Here is a 19,456-nt window from a genome sequence, read left to right as displayed (position 1 = left end):
CTTTAGGATGGTACCCGGCCTCCACTGGATATTGATGTAAACCTCAAAGAAATTGCTTACAGTCAACATTGTGATTGTTATACGTGAGTGGTTTCTGGTTTTGACCTTAGTATTTAATGTGCAGTGCCAACAGTCTTCTGATGCATGATAACGTGTGCTGTATTGTTGTTACTAAGAGGATCTCTTGACTTTCAGGGTTTATATGCCTTTTCACTTACACTATTTGTCTTGTGTGCTTTTTTCAAGGAGTCGATAGGAAGGTATGCATGCTAGTCTTTTTTTCATCTGGAAGAGTCTTCTTCGTGTTGTAATTACAGATCAGTAGAGACCTCTTGGTTTTCCTTGGTTTTGTTTTGTAATTCTTGCATAATCTGAGGATAAAAGAGCCCTCTAAATTGTGGACCCATATACAATGATGATGAAAGCAAATTGGTTAAACAACCATAACAAACTTGTTCTGTCACACAGTTGAAAGCAATGTGTTTGACAAAGTAATGAGAGCCTAGTTTGACTTGTGCTTTGGGAATAACAAGGTGTGGGGTTTTTTTAGGAAAGCTTGATAGCCATGTCTGTCAGAATAATTTTCAGTTGCATTCTACAAAACTTCAAACAGCTTTAATCTATTAAATGATGTAATAGTTAAATGATTTTCTGGAGTTCATAAAAGATAAGGTTTATGACATGCAGTTTGGCACAATATTGCGTTTGAATCTTAGAAATGGAGGCTGTCCCCAGTAGTGATTTTTAGTTTGTCATTTTTTCATACTTGGGAAAGATGGGTACTTTTCTCTGCCCCTTTCACTCACTGTCTTGATTTTGTGGTGCATGTGTTTTTTGGGTTTTGTTTTGTTTCTGGTTTTTTTGTTATGTTTGGATTTGTATTTTGGGGTTTGTTTGTTGGTTTGGTTTGGGTTTTTTTTTTTTTTACATACAGCAGTACCCTTAGCAGCCCGAAATGAAGCATGGGGAGTTAATTGTGAAATTTTTCTTTGGTTCAATGACTTGCACCAGTTTAAAGGCTTGTGAAAAGTTCAAGAGCTGGAAACTGGAAACAGGTATTTAGAAAGACAGATGTGACCATTTTTTGTGGATACTGTTATTTTAAGAGCATGTCGACTGTTGATGCAACTTTGAGCAAGGCAACTCCCTTTTCTAGTAACAGGTGATTTGATTTTAATCTTTCATGCAACTTAAAAAAAATAAAATTACTATGTTCTCATGAAGTGGCAGAATATTAATCCTTTGGCATTTTTAAGGATGCTAGGTATGGGTTTTGCCTCTTCCCTTGCTTCTCATTTATTTCATCTTAATCTGTGGCTAAGATCTGGAAGATGTCACTCCATAATGAAGGTTGCAGCACTGGGTAGTCCTTGGACCTTTTTCCAATGTTCTTAAGATGATTTTTTACAACAGCACAACTACTCTTAGTGTCATTTGATTTGTAGTGTCTTACCTTTCTATATGCCATCAGCAAAACATGAGAGAAATTTATCCTAAAATAACCTATTCTGTTTGTATCCGTAGAGGGGCAGACCTTTCTGCTCTAGTGCGAGAGGCTTCGATTTGTGCCTTGAGACAGGAAATGGCACAGCAGAATACTCAAAGCAAGAAAGGTAAGAAAGCTTTACAAAAATGTTAACAGTGAGAATGTCCATATATTTCTATGTTCATATAAATGAAATATAAAGTATTTAAGGTAGTTCAAGCCAAGCATAAAGGTGTGCATGCTTTACGTAAATGTTTGACTTCTGAGCCAAATAAAATTTAAGTCAGATTTGTTTCAAGAACACATAAGCATCTTTGAAGTAGATGTAGGGGAGAGTACAGGAAAACATTATGCTAGAGGTTCAGCATAGAATTTTTTTCTAAAAGAATTGAACCTTGTAACCTTAAAGAAAAGTTTATGTTAAACGGTAGTACAAACTGACAATTTAGATACTAGACTGAATAAGTCTCTGCCAAATTTCCACATCACGGTCGAGGACTAATTGTACTACTTACAACTGTACTCAAACCTGCAATTAGCTGCACACATACTGATCACGTACCTTTAGCACGCAATTGTGTTGTGTAACTGAATACATGCATCTAGTAGTAACGGCGCTACGAAAATGTGAGTACCACTTTTTTGATCTTTGGTGTTTAGCTCATCAATGGCTCTTGCCAGGACTTTTAACAGGGAGCTATAAATTATTTAAAGTACAATGCCTAACCTTTCAATCTCTTCTGCACTTTTGTTTTCAGTTGTGTTTTTCTGGTTTTAGTTATTAGTTTTTCTGTGCAGATAGGAAAATATAATTGGAAATTGAAACTCTTTTATATAAAACGTCTGTGTATCTAGATTTTTTTCCAGTAATTTTTTTGTTATTTACCCTGAAGTCAAAACACAAAGCTAAGATGGAATTGGGACTTTTCAGATTATGACCTTGGAAGCACGCTGGAATTTTAATGGCTTTGAATCATTCTTTTTGATCTAGTACACATCCAGTCTTACCTGGTTTTTAATACTAGGTTAACAGAGGAGAATGTATTTCTTGTGTTGAGGGAACTAGCATGTTCACTTACAGTGGAGCGTGGCAGAAACAAACTACAAAAATGTTCAGTTTGACTCAAGTTACCCATTTTGCTTGCTGTAGATGGAAAAAGCTCTTGATTTGAGATGGAAATTTCTGAATTTATCCTGTTTGGTTTTGTAATCATCCAGAATAAAGCAGGCTTTATTTCAGAGATGTTCATCACTTTAATTCAGCCTTTGCATTTAGGATTGCAGCCTGAGCACTTAATGTATGGACAGGTTGGCAGCCAGCAGGTCCATAATACATGCATAGGTTGATCTGCCTGTTTATAGCAGCTACTTGTTTGAGATGTCCCTGGGTTTGGGTTTCCAAGACGTCAGCCCTGGCTGCTATGAAAGTGTGTGAGGTGGCTTCTGATGTGAGACCTTGTTCTTCTGTGTGTACGCAGGCTGGGGAGCACCTTCCTTTAGTTGTTACCAAAGACACGCACGACTGACTCCCTTCCCATACTCTTTAAGTGACTGTAGAGGGGTGCTGTGTCCCCTGATCAGTCAGTAGGTTGGAGCCACTGGGCTGAGACCAGCGCAGTTAATTCCATAGGAAACTGTTGCAACTTCCTTATTATACCTGATATTTCCCCTCTGGAGTAAACTCAGGGCTAGGGGGTTTTCTTAACACGTGGCAGTGGTTTGCTTGAAGGGACTTTTTTATAGTGAAATGGAAAGGGATACTTTTTGTGATATTTCTCTACTTTCAACTTGAACAGCCCTAGGAGAGCTGATAATGTTAGTCACTGTAGGCTGGGAGTTGCTAGATATTGTAACTTGTCTGGGGGAAGAAGGGGGGAATTCTAACAATGATAGGGCAGAGTTTTAGTTCTGTGGTGTTCCCCATCATTGGCCCAGCATTTGACTTCCCAGTAGAGTTCAATATCCCATGCAAACTTGGAGTTTCCACTTTTGGCTCCACCCATGAGGATGCTGCATAAAACCGGTTTCAGCATCAATGCCAGAGGAAGACCCTACTGCTGCCTGTTCCCTATCCTGAAAAGTGACCATTAAGCCTTAAGCTTTATTTCATATACTTTAATCAGCTTTCAGTCCACTGAACAATCTTTCCTATAATTCTCTGGGGTTTACCAGTCCTCTGGTGGCTGTAACAAGTTACATGATGCAGTTCTGTAGACAAGTTTCTTTAAAACCTTTGGGTGAACACTATCTGGTCCTGGTGACTTACTGTTAACGTCCTAACTGACCTATTGTAATTTAATATTTTATATTTATTTCAAATAGATCTAGTTACAAAGGATGTATAGGGCATGAGAATCTCTTGATACTTTCAGCTGCAAAGACAAACACAGAGAATTCCCTGACCTTCTAAACTATGGCCTTATCCCAGATGTCCCTTGTTGTCTTTTAAAAAAACATATACAAAAAGTGACTCCATATCACCTGCATCATCTATAAAGCTGACCTTAAGCAAAGAGTTTGAGACCCCCTATAGCAAGTGTAGTTTAACAAGTGAGATTTTAATTAAAAGTTTTGTATGTCTGCTGTTGAATTTGAAAAGCAAGATCTGGTCCTTGTTTGATACTTTCAAATTAATAGGAAAGAGAACCAGCCATCCTTCACTCATCTATGTAAATAGAAAATCTCATATTTGGTGTTTTAAGTACTTAGTCTTATTTTGAAAAGATTATACCTGTTGATATACTTAATCATTAATCTATCAATACTAATTGTTTTAAACCATAAAATATTCATTCCTACTTATTCTGACTAAATGGTTTTGTCTTCAGAAATCAAGGCAGACTGTGTTAGTACAAGTAGCCACGGTATAGATTGACAGCTAAATTATCCACAGGAGGAAGCATTGTGCCCACTTTTATCATGCAGTAAGCGTGAAGCAGCCTTGACTTCCAATGAGATTTATGACTTCCAATGAGAGTTAAACTACTAACAGTAGGTAGAAGTGCGCTTATACTTAGCCATAGCTAATACTCTTGCATTAGCATCATACTTTTTCACCTTTACTTTTTCTGATAACCATGTCCTCAATAATACTGATCTTCCTAGTTGATGAATGCTGGTTTCTCCTTTCCCTTTCCTCTCTCCCTATAGCTCTGAGGCTATATACTGTTTCAGAATTTGATTTAAAAGTTAACAGTAAACAAAAGGGAAAGCAAAATTCTCATAGCTTCATTTTGTGGTGTTTTGATGACTCAAAGTAATTTGGCTCCTGTGAAAGACATTTCTTAATATAAGTAGTGTTTCCTTGGGGAAATAAGTTAAAATGCTGATGTTTTAGATTTAAATCTTCATTTATATTGGTATAACTTAATGTGCTAATGAGAATCTTATATAAGAGCTTCAGAGAACTGACATATAGAACCTTGCTGCTCTTTGTTTAGTTCAGTAAAACTTGACCTTTACTTTTAAAGCAAGTATTCTACAATTATTACTATTTGCTGTAATGCTTTAAGTTAGTGCCTTCCATCTGCTGCATAGTTTTTTGCTGTATCAGCAGAAGATTTTTGTTAAACTGAGACATCAAATATATTAATGAGGAATCTTTAACAGTTTTTTCCATGTTGGCACATCCCATTTCACATCACAAAAATGTATGCAAAGGTAGCAGTACATACCTGTGGAAGTAAAAAGTGTCTTAATGAAATACATTAACAATGTACCAAACCGATTCTAAAGACATACTTTTCATACCTCTGTCATCTGATACCTGTGCATACTGTTAGCATTGTAATGCATCTGTATAGTAGTGGTATCTTGGGATTCTTAAGTCTAGATAAAATAAGGCACTTGCTTGTGAAAGCAGATGAAACCATGATTTCTTTTACATTTTAGCAAACTAAAAAAAAAAACCAACCCTCTTCAAAAGGTTATGATTAGGAATAATTACTGTGGATAGCTGCATTGAGGTCAAGGGCAATTTGCATAAACTTAAACACAGGAGGCTGTAAAAATAAAAGCTTTCAGCACTTCTGGGTAACGCCAGACAAGGCAATGATATGAAGTCAATGGTTTAGGAGTTGAGCATCCTGTAGAATTAGAATGATAACAAAAAGTTTTCTAGGTGCTTACTAAATAAGACCCTGTAGGGATGCTTAATATTAAAGACATATAGAAAAAAAAGCCCAGAACTGGAGGCAGCAGAATTCAAGGCATTCACTTCCAGAAGGGTTAAAGGACTTTAATTCTAACTTTGGCTTACATCAAATCCAGTTAATTCAGCATCTTTGAGAATTTCATTCTCAATCTGCAGATAGAAATAATAATACCTAAAATACCTTTCTGAAACAAGTGAGTATTCTTTGGCGTAAAGTACAAGAGATAGAGGGATTAAGATCTTGTCTAAAATCAAAGACAGGAAGCTACATAAAATATGAGTTCAGGTGTTCATAACTACTGAATTAGATGTCATCCAGCTGACTAGCATGTGCAGTTAGGCTTCATGAACGCTGCCTTCAAGTGCAACAGTTACGTGATTGTTACTTGCCTGCAATTTTAGCAATTTATTTTGCTTTTTCCTTTAAGGAGAAATCAAGATTTCCCGTAAACACTTTGAAGATGCTTTTAGGAAAGTGAAATCTTCAGTATCCAAAAAGGTAAGACAAGCTTCAAGTATGTAAGGCTTATTACTCCCCTGGAAAGGATAATATCTTTGTGCTGGAGACTGGTGGGAATAGTTAAGCTTGCAGTGTACTTGCACATATTTCAAATTGACAGTACCTGTCTCTGCATTAAACAAGCCTGATGTGTGGTTGGTTTGTTGGTGGGTGGGTTTTTTTTTTTTTTCCACTAGCTCAGAAATTAAAGTCTCCATTCTCAGCTGCAGATGATGCATTGCATGTAGATTTATTACCATGCTATCAAGGTTATCTTTTAGTATGGCACCTTGGATTTCTCATTGACATTCCCAGGTTAGTTATTGAGCTGGCCCCAACCTCTTAGGTCTTTGGAATTTTAAGTTAGAAGTAAGGCCTTTAGAGTGCACCCACCCAGAGATGGATGTGACAACCAGAGATTTCTCTTCAACCATTTCTGTTAATATGCCAGAGACATGATTTTGAGATGGGACATAAAACACACTTATCTAGGCTGTTGCTTATCAGTCTTATTATTTGCATTTGTCAAGGAAGTTTGTTTTAAAGGTTTCCTTATGACCTGTTCTTTTTAATGACTGAAAGGAAAACTGTTTAATAATCTTAATTACCATAATTGAGAAGTTAACTGTTTAACTATTTCCTTTCATTACTATTGTATGTTGATGGTCAGTGACCTTTTCTGAAATTTAAGAGTGATCTTTGGCTCCAAGATGCTTTAAAGGTGGTGCTGGTTGTCGTTTCCTTCTCCTTTTGCTAATCACTAAGCAAAGTATTCAGAAGCAACAGCAATAAAAACTTAAAACATCTCCTCTAACATAGCAATCACTGGTAAAAATCAACCAGAAATATCATTCTGCATCTGAAAGGCAGCTTAAATATCACATCTCAGAGCCCTCTTTCAGTTATATCAGTCTGAAGAATTTGCAGTTAGGTATTTTGAACTATCTTTTGGAGTACAAGATAATAATCTCCCATTTCCAGATGCTACTTCCTATCTGCTAAATTAAATCTGACAAAAATTCTCTATACACCTTCCTATGGATACCAGAAACAAAAAAAGCTGCATCTCACTTGAGTTTGTCCTTCTAACTTTTCCCTGCCATGCACATCTGCTGTTTCATTAACTTGTTTTTGATTTAATTGGTTGATTGAGACAAACCAAAGTAAGTTGCTGTTAAGGCTGTGGATAGGTATCACCTTTGGAAGCCAGTTACTTCAGCAGAAGTTAACATCTCATAAGTATTCTCTTCCTCAAAACTGTCTTTCTGAATGACTAGTGAAAAGAATTAAGGAATAGTTAAGTTAGACTAGCAAAAGAAGATAATCTCTTTTCATTTTGGCAGAACTAGAGGGGGGCGTAAAGTGTCAGTTCAGCAGCTCTCCTGGTAAAGAGGGCAGTACTACTTAGTGAAGCTGTAATCCAAACCTAGCATGGCAATAGTAAGAACTCTGGCAAAGGTTTCTGTTGATTAGGTATCCTTGGTGCTGGAGAACTTCATTTACGAACCAGGGTAGTGGGGTTTTGCCATATTGAAGTTCTTATTTGTAAATGTTTGAAAATACAGCTAGTGGCCGATACAGCTGGTTTGTTTCACTTTGTTAATAATACATATAAAGTCACTTTTATACATTGCATGATTTTAACCATTCTGAAGTATTTTTTTCCTCTTGGCACTGCTAGGATCAAATAATGTATGAAGAACTGCATCAGTCACTGTGCAGGTGATACACTTGGACAATTCCCAAAAGAGACTTACTCTGCATTGGTGGAACGTTTTGTAATATCTGTGCCTGATTTCAAGAGACAGGTTGGAAAGAAGCCATACCAAAGTCTTTCAACTTTTTAAACTGTACCTGAAAAAAAGGTCATCATAACCTACTGCTCTAAACCATCCTTAAGTTAACAATTTCCTAAATAAAAGATACAACACTTCCTGCTTATCACCACTTACATTTTTTACATAAATGCTTTCAGTGCTAAAGAGCCCATACCTTTCTGATATATTTGGTACCCTCGGAGGCAGAGAGGCTTACCCTTCAGAGTGTCTACACTGCTGAAATAGCCATTTTCATTTATGGGTGAAGACAGCTATGTTTTCAAGAACGAGGACACTGACAGAATCCCTGGGAGAACAAAGCTGTGAAAGCAGGCTGCGGAAGTGCTGCACTGTATGTTACCGTACCCTTACTCATGCCTTTCCCAAATATAGTAACACATTATGATTGTGCCAGCACAGGTTCTCAGAGCTTCTAACAGCTTCCCTTCACCTTATCAAAGGAAATTATCCACAGATGGCAGGCTGTCTCAAAGTTATCTACAAGAGAGTAAAGTTTGGAAATCTGAGAAGTACTGTGATACTATGATTTAACAGCCACCTAAGAAACATTGGAAGCCACCTATTACATAACTCTTAATTTTTTTAATGGACAAATCTGCAACAAGAAGAAGTTCTGTTACAGATTGGAATTTCTTAACAAGTGTTTTGACATCCTCTGGAGGAAGGAAAGTAATACTGTTTTAAGGCCAAGAGGGTTGGTAGTTTTCTTAACTACAAGAAATTTTATCTTAGAAAGAGGGTCATAACTCAGATAACTTCCAGTATCAGCAGACTGGGAAGTAAGACAGAACACTGAAGTGTGACAGATACTAAGCAACTAATTTCTGAAGCCTACAAGTCCTCATAGCTTTTTAATTTTACCACCACCATTCTGCAAAACTTCTAAATTATAAGTGTCAGTTTTTCTCTTTGATCATGTTTTGTTCTTCCTAAAAGCACTACAACCATCATTCAAGGAGATCAGAAAAGGAAATGGATTAATTCTGCTAGCAACTTTTGAAGTCTTAAGTTTAATAACACCAAACTTTAAAAATTAATGAAATTTCCATGTCAAAACAGTAAAATAGTTTTTGTAAGCAACACTTACTGTGTAGGCATCCCCCTACATAACTGTTTAAGAGGGAAGAGATCATTTAGTCTCCAGCTCAAATCCCAATTAATTTAAACAAATGGCCATGCTTTGCTAGATGTAACCACAAGCAGCCAGATCCAGCTTTAAGGCTGACCTCACCTTGAGAGGGATTAGTGCCTTGCATCTTAGATGGCAATTCAGAGAAGAATCAGACAAAAGATCATCCATATTTTTCCCAAAGCTGGATGGGGAAGGCTAAGACAAATAACTAATCACCACAGACTTGTTTTAAAAATACTGACATTTGTAGCAGCACGTTACTTACCACTGTGATTTTTGCACAACATGGTATGATATTCCCTCCCTCTTCTAGGGAAGTCCGAGACTGGAGTGACTCAAGTTGTGGCCCATATGACTAACAAAGTCCCTGCACATGAAGCAGAAGATGATGTGTCTGCTTGTAATTATAAATCATGCTTGGGAGCTTCAGCAATTACCGTGATTCCCAGAAATCCAAGATGAAGGATCATGATTTTATCTTAGTTTCACTTGTGAATGTTTGTTACTGTAAGGCAGTACAGTTAGTACATATCAGTGAAGTGACTAATTTTAACATAAAATCATGCCTAGATGTTATGTATGGAGTTGTACAAGAACTACCTACATTACATAAACTTCATCCTGTTTTAGCTCCAAGTCTACACCTTCACAGGGTTTTTTTACCACCTTAAGTAAAAAGCTTTTTTCTTTATAGGAAGCTGCAACTATGTGAAAGCAAGCTGTGAACTTAGTGCAATACAGTCAATTCACTTCAGTGTTTGTGAGTTGACCCATGAAAGAGGATTCAAGCAGCAGCCCCATGAAAACAGTATATAATACCTCAAATATAAATTTTAAATCTGTCACCTAACCACAGATACTCTAATTCTAAAGGCCATCACTGTTCTTACTTGCCTGTGGCATGCATTGGTTTCAAAACAAACTATATAAAACTTCAAGTCAGAAATCAAAAAAGGTCTAACTGTGATACAACTTCAGTGATACAATTTAGGAATTTGTCATCTTTTCATGGGGGAAAAAAAAAGCTAGGGGCAAGCAAGCCACTCTGCAGTTGAAAGTCACCATGTGAATGATTTCTCCTTTATGGATATACGAGGAGAATCCTGCTACCATACTTAAGGATAGCTGCAGTTGATGAGTTTATCAAGTACTAAAGTCCTCAAGCCCTGGCATATTCACCAAAGAATTCTCTCCTCCTTTCCTCTTATGATGGTACTATTCCTGTGTATATACAGAGCAAGAAAGCAAGATAGACTAAGGAGGAAACAGTATTTGAGCAGTAGTAATAACAGCATTACTGTTTAAGTAGTAATAACAATATAGTCTTGTCAAGAGTTCCAACACAAAGCAGATTTAATTTACAAGGTGTCTGATGATTGTTCTTAATATGCAACCATGGAAGAGGAAGTGGGGTGCAGGAGGGTTTGCATTTACAAGAGAATCTGAAGTCAAGCTGAAACATGGAAAAAGCCAGATCAGTCACACATCGTATCCTGTCTGCTCACCTTGTCGGGGATACATGTGCATCAAGTTGCAGACAGCAGTAGGCAACTGAACTCTTAAATTTGACAGCTCATGCAAGAAAGCACCGTACCCACACTGCTACTTTTTCTTGTGGGAAATTCTTGTTAGGCTATAGTACTTACCACTAAAAAACCAACTTGTTAAGAAATAAAATGCAAGATCCCTTGTACACAGAAAATGGGAATTCCTTTAAGGAACAAGCCTTTTCATGTAATACAGAGAATACTACTTTGTTCTGCATATACAGCTACCACCTCTCCTAGCAGACATGCCTAGAGGTGGTTTTACCCTCCAGTCATCTCGTTTGTTGTGAGAAGATCAAGAAATTGTTTATCATGCCATTCTTCCGTTTCCTGAAGCTAGCCACATATCTAAATCACAATAACTATTCTGTCCCAGAGCACATTAGATGCTAACTTCAGCTTGGATAGGGAGCAGAGTGTGCGGGGAACTCGGCAGAAAAAAAAAAAATGCTGTCTTCATTCTTGGCTCAACAGGAAGACTTTTCAACATCTTTGCACTCACTGAAGTCTTGTGTACCACTGCAGCCTTGATTGTGAAAGAGAGGATTTGATAGAGAAGAGATAATTGTGTACAGAGTTGCAAGTTGCTGTACTAAAGGCATACCTGTATGATTTAGACACACCTATTCATCAGATTGCTTCAGCAAGTCCTAGGAAAACCATCTCAGCAGACCCAGAAGCACCTCCTGTGCTTTGCAATGGGCAAGCTAGAACAGCAGAACTTGCTTTGCCTTACATCTTGAAAAACTTTCAAGTTACAGAGGTGCACAGTCTCCAGAAGCTGTGTCTCAGACCACTTACACAAGGTTGCTACCCAAAAGCAATCCTGTTTGTCTGACAGGATTGGTAAGGCAGCCTGCAATCTATAGATAGCATTGACATTATTGGTTGTTGAACCTCATTAAAAAAAAAAAAAGGAATGAACAGCTTTAAGTTCTACTATGGCATGCCACTTCATCTGATACAAGAGTAAGTGCCAAGGAGGCAGAGGTGAATCACCAAGCTCATTATCTAAGTGTCCATTCACCTAGAATTGATCCATTTCTCAACATCTGTAGACTTTAAGTATTTGTTACCTGCTTGCTAGTGACATTTAAAGAGTTAGCCAGAGGAATTCTGAGACACAGAACCAGAAGTCTTTTTTTTCCACTGACTTCTGGTTCTAGGTAGGATGTCTTGCCCAGGATCTGAAAGCATGGAGCTCTATAGCCAGAAAGATGCATCCATTTAACATGTTAATTAGCCACTGTTGTGGAACAGACAGGTTCAACAGCAAAGCAAGAACACCAGAGGCAAGAGTTGTTTTGAAAGAGGAATATGCCCATGCTTGTCCTGTGGGAACTCTCATGCCTAGTATGATCAGATTCCAGGATGCATTACTTATTCCACTTAATCAGCTTAAAGTAATTGGGGGGTGGGGGTGATGGGGGCGTTAAAGCCATGCAGCAAGGCAGTTTGAGCAGCTTACACGTTTCAGAACAAAGTTCTGAGGGGGATTCAGAGCTCCTGTAGCACTTGGATGATGTGTTTAACACCACTGACCCAAAGTCAGCTGTGTTTTGACAGTTAAACTCCTGGTTGGTTTCACATAAAGGAGAGGTTTGCCAAATGGACAAATTAGTAAAATGCTTTAGTTACACAGAGAGGAGCAAACCCCAACAAGCATATAGAAATGCCAAAGTTACCTCATTCCATCTGAACAGATTTTTTAAAAGTTTATAATTGGGTTAACTGTAGGGGTTCTGAATGCTCCTTAGGTTTAATTTATTCTTCACTGGTTATTCAAAGCTCCCTGCAACTTTCAGATAAATTCAAAAATTATACTAGCCTGTTTCTGCCAGGTATATTTTAATAGCACTAATAAAAATCACTTAATTCCTTAAAAAAACAGTAACAATATTATTCATGTGTATTTTTACCAAAATGTGGTATCTCTTGTTTCTGTGCCATGCCTTTGGACTGAACACCACATTATAAGTATGACCAGAGAAAACTAGTTACTCATTTAGAATATATCAAACACAAGTGAAGTAAGTCCAGGTGGTCCTCATTCCTGCTTTTAAGTCTGGTGGGTTTTTTTTAAGGATGGAACTGCAATATAGGGTAACTTTCAGAGATCTGCCTCTGGCAGAATCCCTGCTACCAAAGTTAGCTGCCAAGGCATTTTGTGCATTACACAGGAATTATGTAACTAAATGATAATTACCAATACTTGTGAGAATCAGACCATTGCTTAGATCCAAACTTAAGTCTCATTGGCTCAAATTAACCTAGTCCAGCAGGTGTTTCAGAAAGATTATGGCAAGCAGGTATTTCCCTCAGAATTCCCCACTACTCTGCAGCTCTTGAAGTGAAAAATCAGTCAGAACACCTTAAAGCAACATTTGCCATTTTAAACAAGAGATGGTAACTTCAGTCCTGTTTAAAAGCAGGAATTCACACTTCCAGTACCCATTGGGAGGACAGTAAGGGCCATCAGTGATTCCACAAATAACTAAACCCAAATATAAAATCTTGACTCTGAACTCTGGTTATCTTAAGTATTCATCTAGGATAACTGAATTGCTTTAGCTATAAAACTTTTTCAAGATGCTTTCCTTCCTTCATCCCGCTGTGTTAAACCATCAACAAAAGGGATTTAATTCCACCTTTCACTTCTTAAATTGAGCAGTCCTAAGTGGCCTAAAAAGAAACTGTTTTTGCAACTTAAGCCTATTCAAGTCTTTCAACCAAAGCCAGTTTTCTTCTGAGTAGAAAGGGAAGGCAAGGATTCTTTGCAGTTCATCTGTACCACCACTCAACAGAACAGGTCTTCCATCTGCCTTAAAAATACCAAATTTCTCTAAAGCTTAATTCCTTCAGCATCAGGGGACCAATATTACTTTAATATTTACTTTTAAATTACATATAGAAATACTGGATATATTTTGCCATTACACCCAACCCTGAGCAATATGTTGGCTGGCTAGCAGGTTATTGGCATCATTGAAGTCACTTTTTAAGTGGTTGGCACATTTTCATAATATTTCTATTGCTTAACCGCAAATAGAGGCCCACACTTAAACAAAACACACATTAAGAACAGGACCGCAATCAAGCAAGGTTTAAGATGCACCAACACATTCTTGTCAGGCACTCAGCTTCTTCCAAAAAAAATTAAAATGCAGGAGATGAAAGCATCTAAAAGTTAAGCAACTTACAGCAGACAGGTACAGACAACAGCTAAGACTTCCAACTTCATCAGATTCCATCTTTCAGGTAAGTGAAGAACAATCCATAGGATCACCATTTGAGGTGTAAAGGTGATTTGTAGCCATCTTTTGACAGCTTAAAGCTGTCATCAATGCATTAGAAGACAGAAAGCAAATACACTGTGCTGAGGTATACAGAGATCCTTCAGTGTTTAGCAATTCTATCCATTCTCTGTTCCCAGTTTAAAAACTTCTCAAGCAGGAAATTTTGATACCACTACCTGTGCTCTCGCATTTTAATATGCAAGACAGACAAATGTTTATGTAGGGTACTGTAGGTTTAGGGAAAATAAAGTCAGGATCATTTAGCAACACCTTTCTGAGTACACAATGACTGATGTGCTTAATAGGTAGAGCTGTCAGTGGTTGCAGCTAGCCTTGCTTGCCAGAACAGTATGTGCTTCAATTGATTCAGTTTTCCTTACAAGCCAAGCTTCCAACCGAGTGCAAATATTTATAGATTGAATATTTTAAACCATGGTAACAGCAGAACCAATTAGGACAAGCCTAATGATTTTTCTTTGCAGACCAGAAATACCCCAAACTGCAACAAGATTTTTCCAATATGAAAAACCTGATCAGTTATATTAGGTTAACTAGTGGCTTACACAGTACAATCTAAAACACTGGCTGCTCAAGCTATATGCTGACACAAGCAGCTTAGGCAGTAGGCAGGGGACCCACAAAGTTGGCAATACCCTTGAATTCCCCACCTTTTTACAAGCAAGTCACACAAGCCATCTGAAAGACGCCGTTTTGTTCTGATAGAGTGCTCCTTTAAGGTACTTCCAGTAGAAAAGGTAGATCTTTAAAGCAATGCTTCAAATGACATATTACACATTTAAACAAAAGCCAACTTAACATTTCTGTGCAAATTTAGTTCTTCCACCCATAAGTTAGGAAACAGGTTCAACAAAAGATTTAAGTTAAACTGTGTTAGTTTAGAATTAACAGGCAAGTATTTTAACACTACAGTCATCTAAATAGCATGTTGTGGCCAGGGTACTACATTGAGAACTTTTAAAATACTAAGAGGCAGACAGATTTTATATATAACACCTGCCAAAGTAAATTCTGTAACAGAGTGATTCAGCATTACACATATAACGCTGATCCTTCGGCAAACAGACACATTAAACAAATGAATCTGAGAACTGCAAGGAATGTTATAGCTGGTAGGAGTCTGCTACAAAATCCTTAAGGATGCATTGCTGTGTTGCTGTAGATCTGAATTCAGGACACTGGTGAACAGCTTTAGCAAGAGACCTTATACCAGCCACTTTAAAGCAAGCAGACATTTCAAGGTTTTTTGGTTGGCAGAAGCTTAATCTTGCTTCACTTCCCCCTTTAATTGCCTTTTCATGCGTGAATATGGGCTGATTGTGTCATCCATCACGAAGTCATACAGTACTTTTATCCAAGAGTTATATTGTGGCAGGTTGTCATAGTATTCAGCTGCTATTTTCTTCACCTAAAGAGGAGATAGGAGGTTTATTTACTATTTATATTAGCACCAATCACGACAACTTTACAATCCTCAACCTGTAACTTAATGTAGAGCAGTAAAGTTTCATTTTAGATGTTAGATTCTATAGGAAAGGCTACGAGCACTACAACATTTAAGTTTTCTGAAGGAAAAAGCAACTCCAATTGTTAAGTAGACTTCACGTGAAACTCTTCTGTTGAAGCTACCCAGAACAAACTGTGCTAGCACTCAGAACTCCATTCTCTGTGCTACCCACTGCTCACAAAAGCAAGCAGTATGGTTGCTAGTGGAAGTGGGTGGCTCCATTCAGTGATGACTCATCAGCATACAAGTATCACTAAAAAGGATGTTAAGTTCTAGGATGAAATGTTTAACATTGCTATTTTTACATGTAGTTTCAAACCTCAGCGCTCAGAAGTAAAAAAAAGTATCTTATTTCTAGAAACAAGATGCTCCTCAAAGACAGATGTTAAAAGAATGAACACAAGCTGCTTCCAGAGACTTTATTCTCAGGATGTACCTGCTAGCTAGACCACTGTTTTAAACTAAGACCTAGAGTTTCAGTTAGATATCCTTACTGATACACTTAAGGCCAACCACCTAAAGCCTTAAAAACCTGAACAGCCCAAACCTGATTTTTCACTAAATTCCATAGCTTTAGACAGAAGAAAAACAGTAATCTATAGAAGCAACAAACCCAAGATATTAGCATTCCTGGTCTGGAGCTAAAGATAGTTTTGATCCATCACCACACCTGTCAATCAGTGCATCTAGCCAGTATACTTTTATTCAACAGTAATTATTCTCAGCTCACCAGTACCCCAGCTAAAATCAAGTATTCTGTACTTCAGGATCTTTAGCACATAGCATAGCAGAGTCCAGTTCAATCAAATTAACTGCACTGTTCTGAAAGAAGGCTTTGTTTTCTTATCAGAGCTGTGGGTTAAGAGTCCTGTAGCAAAGCTGGGTATTTGCCTCTGCAGTTAAATACTTGGGTGGGGGGTGGGGGGTGGGAATTCCCTGTCTACAACTTAAGTACTGGTGCAAATGAAACGCTGGTTCACCAGCACTCATCTAGGTATCAAAAGGTGAGTTCAAGCAACTTCAGCTTTATCTGAAAGATTAAATCTATGAATAAGAGAAATCATCTTCTTTTTAAAAGGTAAAAACCCCGAAGTCTCAACAAACCAATTACAGAATTTACCTGCCCTGCTAAAGTAGTGCTGGAGTAGACTTCATGTACAATTCCACGACTCACAACAGAAGTAACAATCAAGTTTAGATTCCAAAGGCACAAGTTTACAAGGTCTTAACTGTTACCAAGTGCAGTAACAAAGTACCAGACCAACACCACAGCTGCTGTCAAACTGCAAATTTAGTGTCTGATGGGAAACACTTTTCCCTGGAGATGAGTTTTAGGTGTAACCCCTGGAAGCCTGTGTTCCCATGCTCCAATTCAGAAACACATACAATGAGAATTAAGCTCCTGCTTAAAAGAAACCAACAAAGATTGAAGTGGGGAGAAACTAGTTTGGAAATTCACATCTGCTACTCATGCAGATGTGACAGGTCTAACTCTTAGCTTTGAAGCCTTAATTCTGTCAGCGTACAGCTGATACTTGGGGTTCAAAGGTTCTCTCTAGAGAAAACTGAGCTACTCCAAACTAGAAAGCTATTAAACATTTGTCAACAGTACAATAAACATGAGCAGGTACCTCAAACTCTCTCTCTTCCCCACCAGGGAACATCAGTGATAGAAGAGACTGACAGATAAGCATGCATTACAACACTGTCCTTAAAATTTCAAGGACAAAGCCAACAAATCTCTGAAGCTATCTGCAACTTCTTCTTACCTACTTTTTTTTTTTTTTGCATACTTACAAACTGAAGAAATCAGAAGGCTGGTTGTAATTACAGAAAACTAAAGTTAGTGCAAAGCATAAGACATGCGTTTCCTTCCCTCTCCATTCATGGAAGGGGCTTGACACTGGAAGCTGGTTCAGGATACCACTAAAATGGTAAGTGGTTACCCCCTTCATCACTCAACTTAGAAACTGTTGAGTTGGATGGGTTTTGATGTTTTTTGGTTTGGGGTTTTTTGTCTGTTTTTTTTTTTTTAAAATTCCAAACTTTCATTCTTCTATCAGTGTTGAACCTGCTTTTAAAATTCAAGTAGGACTTATTTTAAGAAAAAGTGATAACCTTGGAAGTAAACTTACCAGTGGAAGGCTCTTGCCAGGAATATTGGGGAAGTCATGATGTTCATTGTGGTAGCCAACATTAAAAGTGAGCAAATTAAGTGGCCCGTAGTAGGAATAAGTCTCATGTCCTTTTAAAAACATATAATGTTCAGCTATGAAGTGTCCTGAAATTGGGTGCAACCCAAGTCCAAGTACTGAACCAGCAAGCATGTAAAAAGTGGATTTGATTCCCCATAAGTAATATATCACAATATCAAAGGAAAGCTGAGCCAATAAATTGATTATTTCAAGTCGTGTAATGGGTTTCGGATTGATGCAGAGAGGTCTAATGGCATAGAAAAAAGGCTGAAGAACAATCCATATGAACTTCCTAAAACGGGTGCAGAAAAACCAGCCTTCAAAGTTAGTAGGAATGTCCACATCAATTCCGTCGCCTCCCAAGTAACGATGATGATCCATGTGGTATCTCTTGAAGGATATGGAGTACGGGAGACCAAGAGGGAGGTTGGCAAATATTCCAAACCATCGATTCCACATCGCTTTGCTGTTGCCAAAGGCACTGTTGTGAGAGATCTCATGAATAGCCAGAGTCATGGAGTGGCTAATACAGCTTCCAAAAACATATGCCCAGAAGATCACCCATTTCCAGTCCAAGTCTTTAACTAGATAAAAGGCAGTCAACTGCGCAAGAACCATCAGTATAACCACCCAGATTAAGTTGTAGTCTGGCTTCATTAACGCTTTTATCTCTGGATGTTTAGCTAAATGGGAAAGAATTAAACGAAAAAGGAATCACTTAGAGGCTCTCCCTACAGCCGGCTATCCCAGTTGGATTACAAAAGCAGGGACTGTGATTTCTTCCCTTCCTCCCAATGAGGGTTTGTCTGCCGAGGTAATGAAAACGCCCCACTTTTCCACTTGTGACATTCATTGCTACAGTGAAGCCTTTCAAAAATTAAATTATTTTAGTATTTTTCTGTTGCTCAGCAACTAGCCACGTCCATGGAAAGCACCGGGGCCCCCTCCAGCCTCCTCGGGAAGGACGCGGCTCCGCACGGGCAGCCCAGCGTGACTCGCACGGGCGGCAGCAGGCGCGCTCCCATCTTGGCCGTCTCGCTAGACGACGCGGCTGCTTAGCCCCGTACCGGGCGCCGCGCTGACCGCTACGCAACACGTGATCTGTTTATCGCGACACACGAGCTGTTTATCACGACAGGCAGGCGCCGGCTCGGCTACCCCGCACGGGGGGCGCGCAGCCCGGGCCGCCGCGCTGACCGGAGCCGGGCGCTCGCTTCGCTGCTCGAAATGGAAGCCCGGGCCGCCCGTCCCGCGCCTCGGGGCTGGGGCTCCGTCCCCGCAGGCGGCGAGGCCGGGCGAGCCGCCCCCCCGCCCCGCTCCTTCCCGTCCCGTCCCCTCCCCCGCCAGCGCCGCCAAGGCGGCGGCTCCCGCCCCCTCGTCCGCGCCCGGCGCCGCTCCCCTCACGCGGGCCCAGGCCGCCCCCCGCGGGCCCCGAACAGCTGGTGGCGGGGCCTCCCCCCGGCGCGGGCGGCTGGCAGCCATTTTGTGGGGTGTCCCCCCCCCCCGCCACGCAGCCGGTGGCAAGGAGCGGCGGCACCAGCGCCGGCCCCCCTCCTCACCCAGAATCTCCTTGCGGCGATCGGCATGAGGCTGGTCCGTGTAGACCCACTCGAAGTCCTCCCTAGCGACGGTGTTGCCCATCCCGGCAGCGCGACACCGACACAGCCCGGAGCGCCCGCCCGCTCAGCGCCGCGTCGCCCCCCGGCACCGCGCTTTATAGCGCTGCGGAGGCGGCTCGGCGGGCGTCCCGCCCACCGCCCGTCTTCTCCCCCCCATTGGCTGCTG

At 39.6% G+C, this 19,456-nt stretch overlaps 2 protein-coding genes across 2 annotated transcripts in view; one reads left to right on the top strand and one right to left on the bottom strand.

The window, feature by feature from the left end:
- The window catches only part of NVL (nuclear VCP like), a 43,690-nt gene extending 35,611 nt beyond the window's left edge, over window positions 1-8,079 (top strand). Inside the window, exons 20-23 of the mRNA XM_055816529.1 lie at window positions 7-83; window positions 1,525-1,613; window positions 6,068-6,138; window positions 7,820-8,079. Coding sequence (XP_055672504.1) covers window positions 7-83; window positions 1,525-1,613; window positions 6,068-6,138; window positions 7,820-7,864 — 282 coding nt within the window. The 3' untranslated portion in view covers window positions 7,865-8,079. The remainder of the gene's footprint in view (window positions 1-6; window positions 84-1,524; window positions 1,614-6,067; window positions 6,139-7,819) is intronic.
- A 5,425-nt stretch (window positions 8,080-13,504) lies between these two features.
- Window positions 13,505-19,404, bottom strand: DEGS1 (delta 4-desaturase, sphingolipid 1). Its single transcript, XM_055816536.1, has 3 exons — window positions 19,231-19,404; window positions 17,612-18,354; window positions 13,505-15,377 (listed from the first exon to the last, which is right to left on the bottom strand). Exons 1-3 carry the CDS (start codon window positions 19,310-19,312, stop codon window positions 15,231-15,233), a joined length of 972 nt encoding a protein of 323 aa, XP_055672511.1. The 5' UTR covers window positions 19,313-19,404; the 3' UTR covers window positions 13,505-15,230.
- Between the last annotated feature and the right edge of the window lie 52 nt (window positions 19,405-19,456).

This window comes from Falco peregrinus, chromosome 11, assembly GCF_023634155.1.
Source record: "Falco peregrinus isolate bFalPer1 chromosome 11, bFalPer1.pri, whole genome shotgun sequence".
In the NCBI taxonomy this organism is placed as follows: domain Eukaryota; kingdom Metazoa; phylum Chordata; class Aves; order Falconiformes; family Falconidae; genus Falco; species Falco peregrinus.
This window is presented reverse-complemented; position numbering and strand designations above follow the sequence as displayed.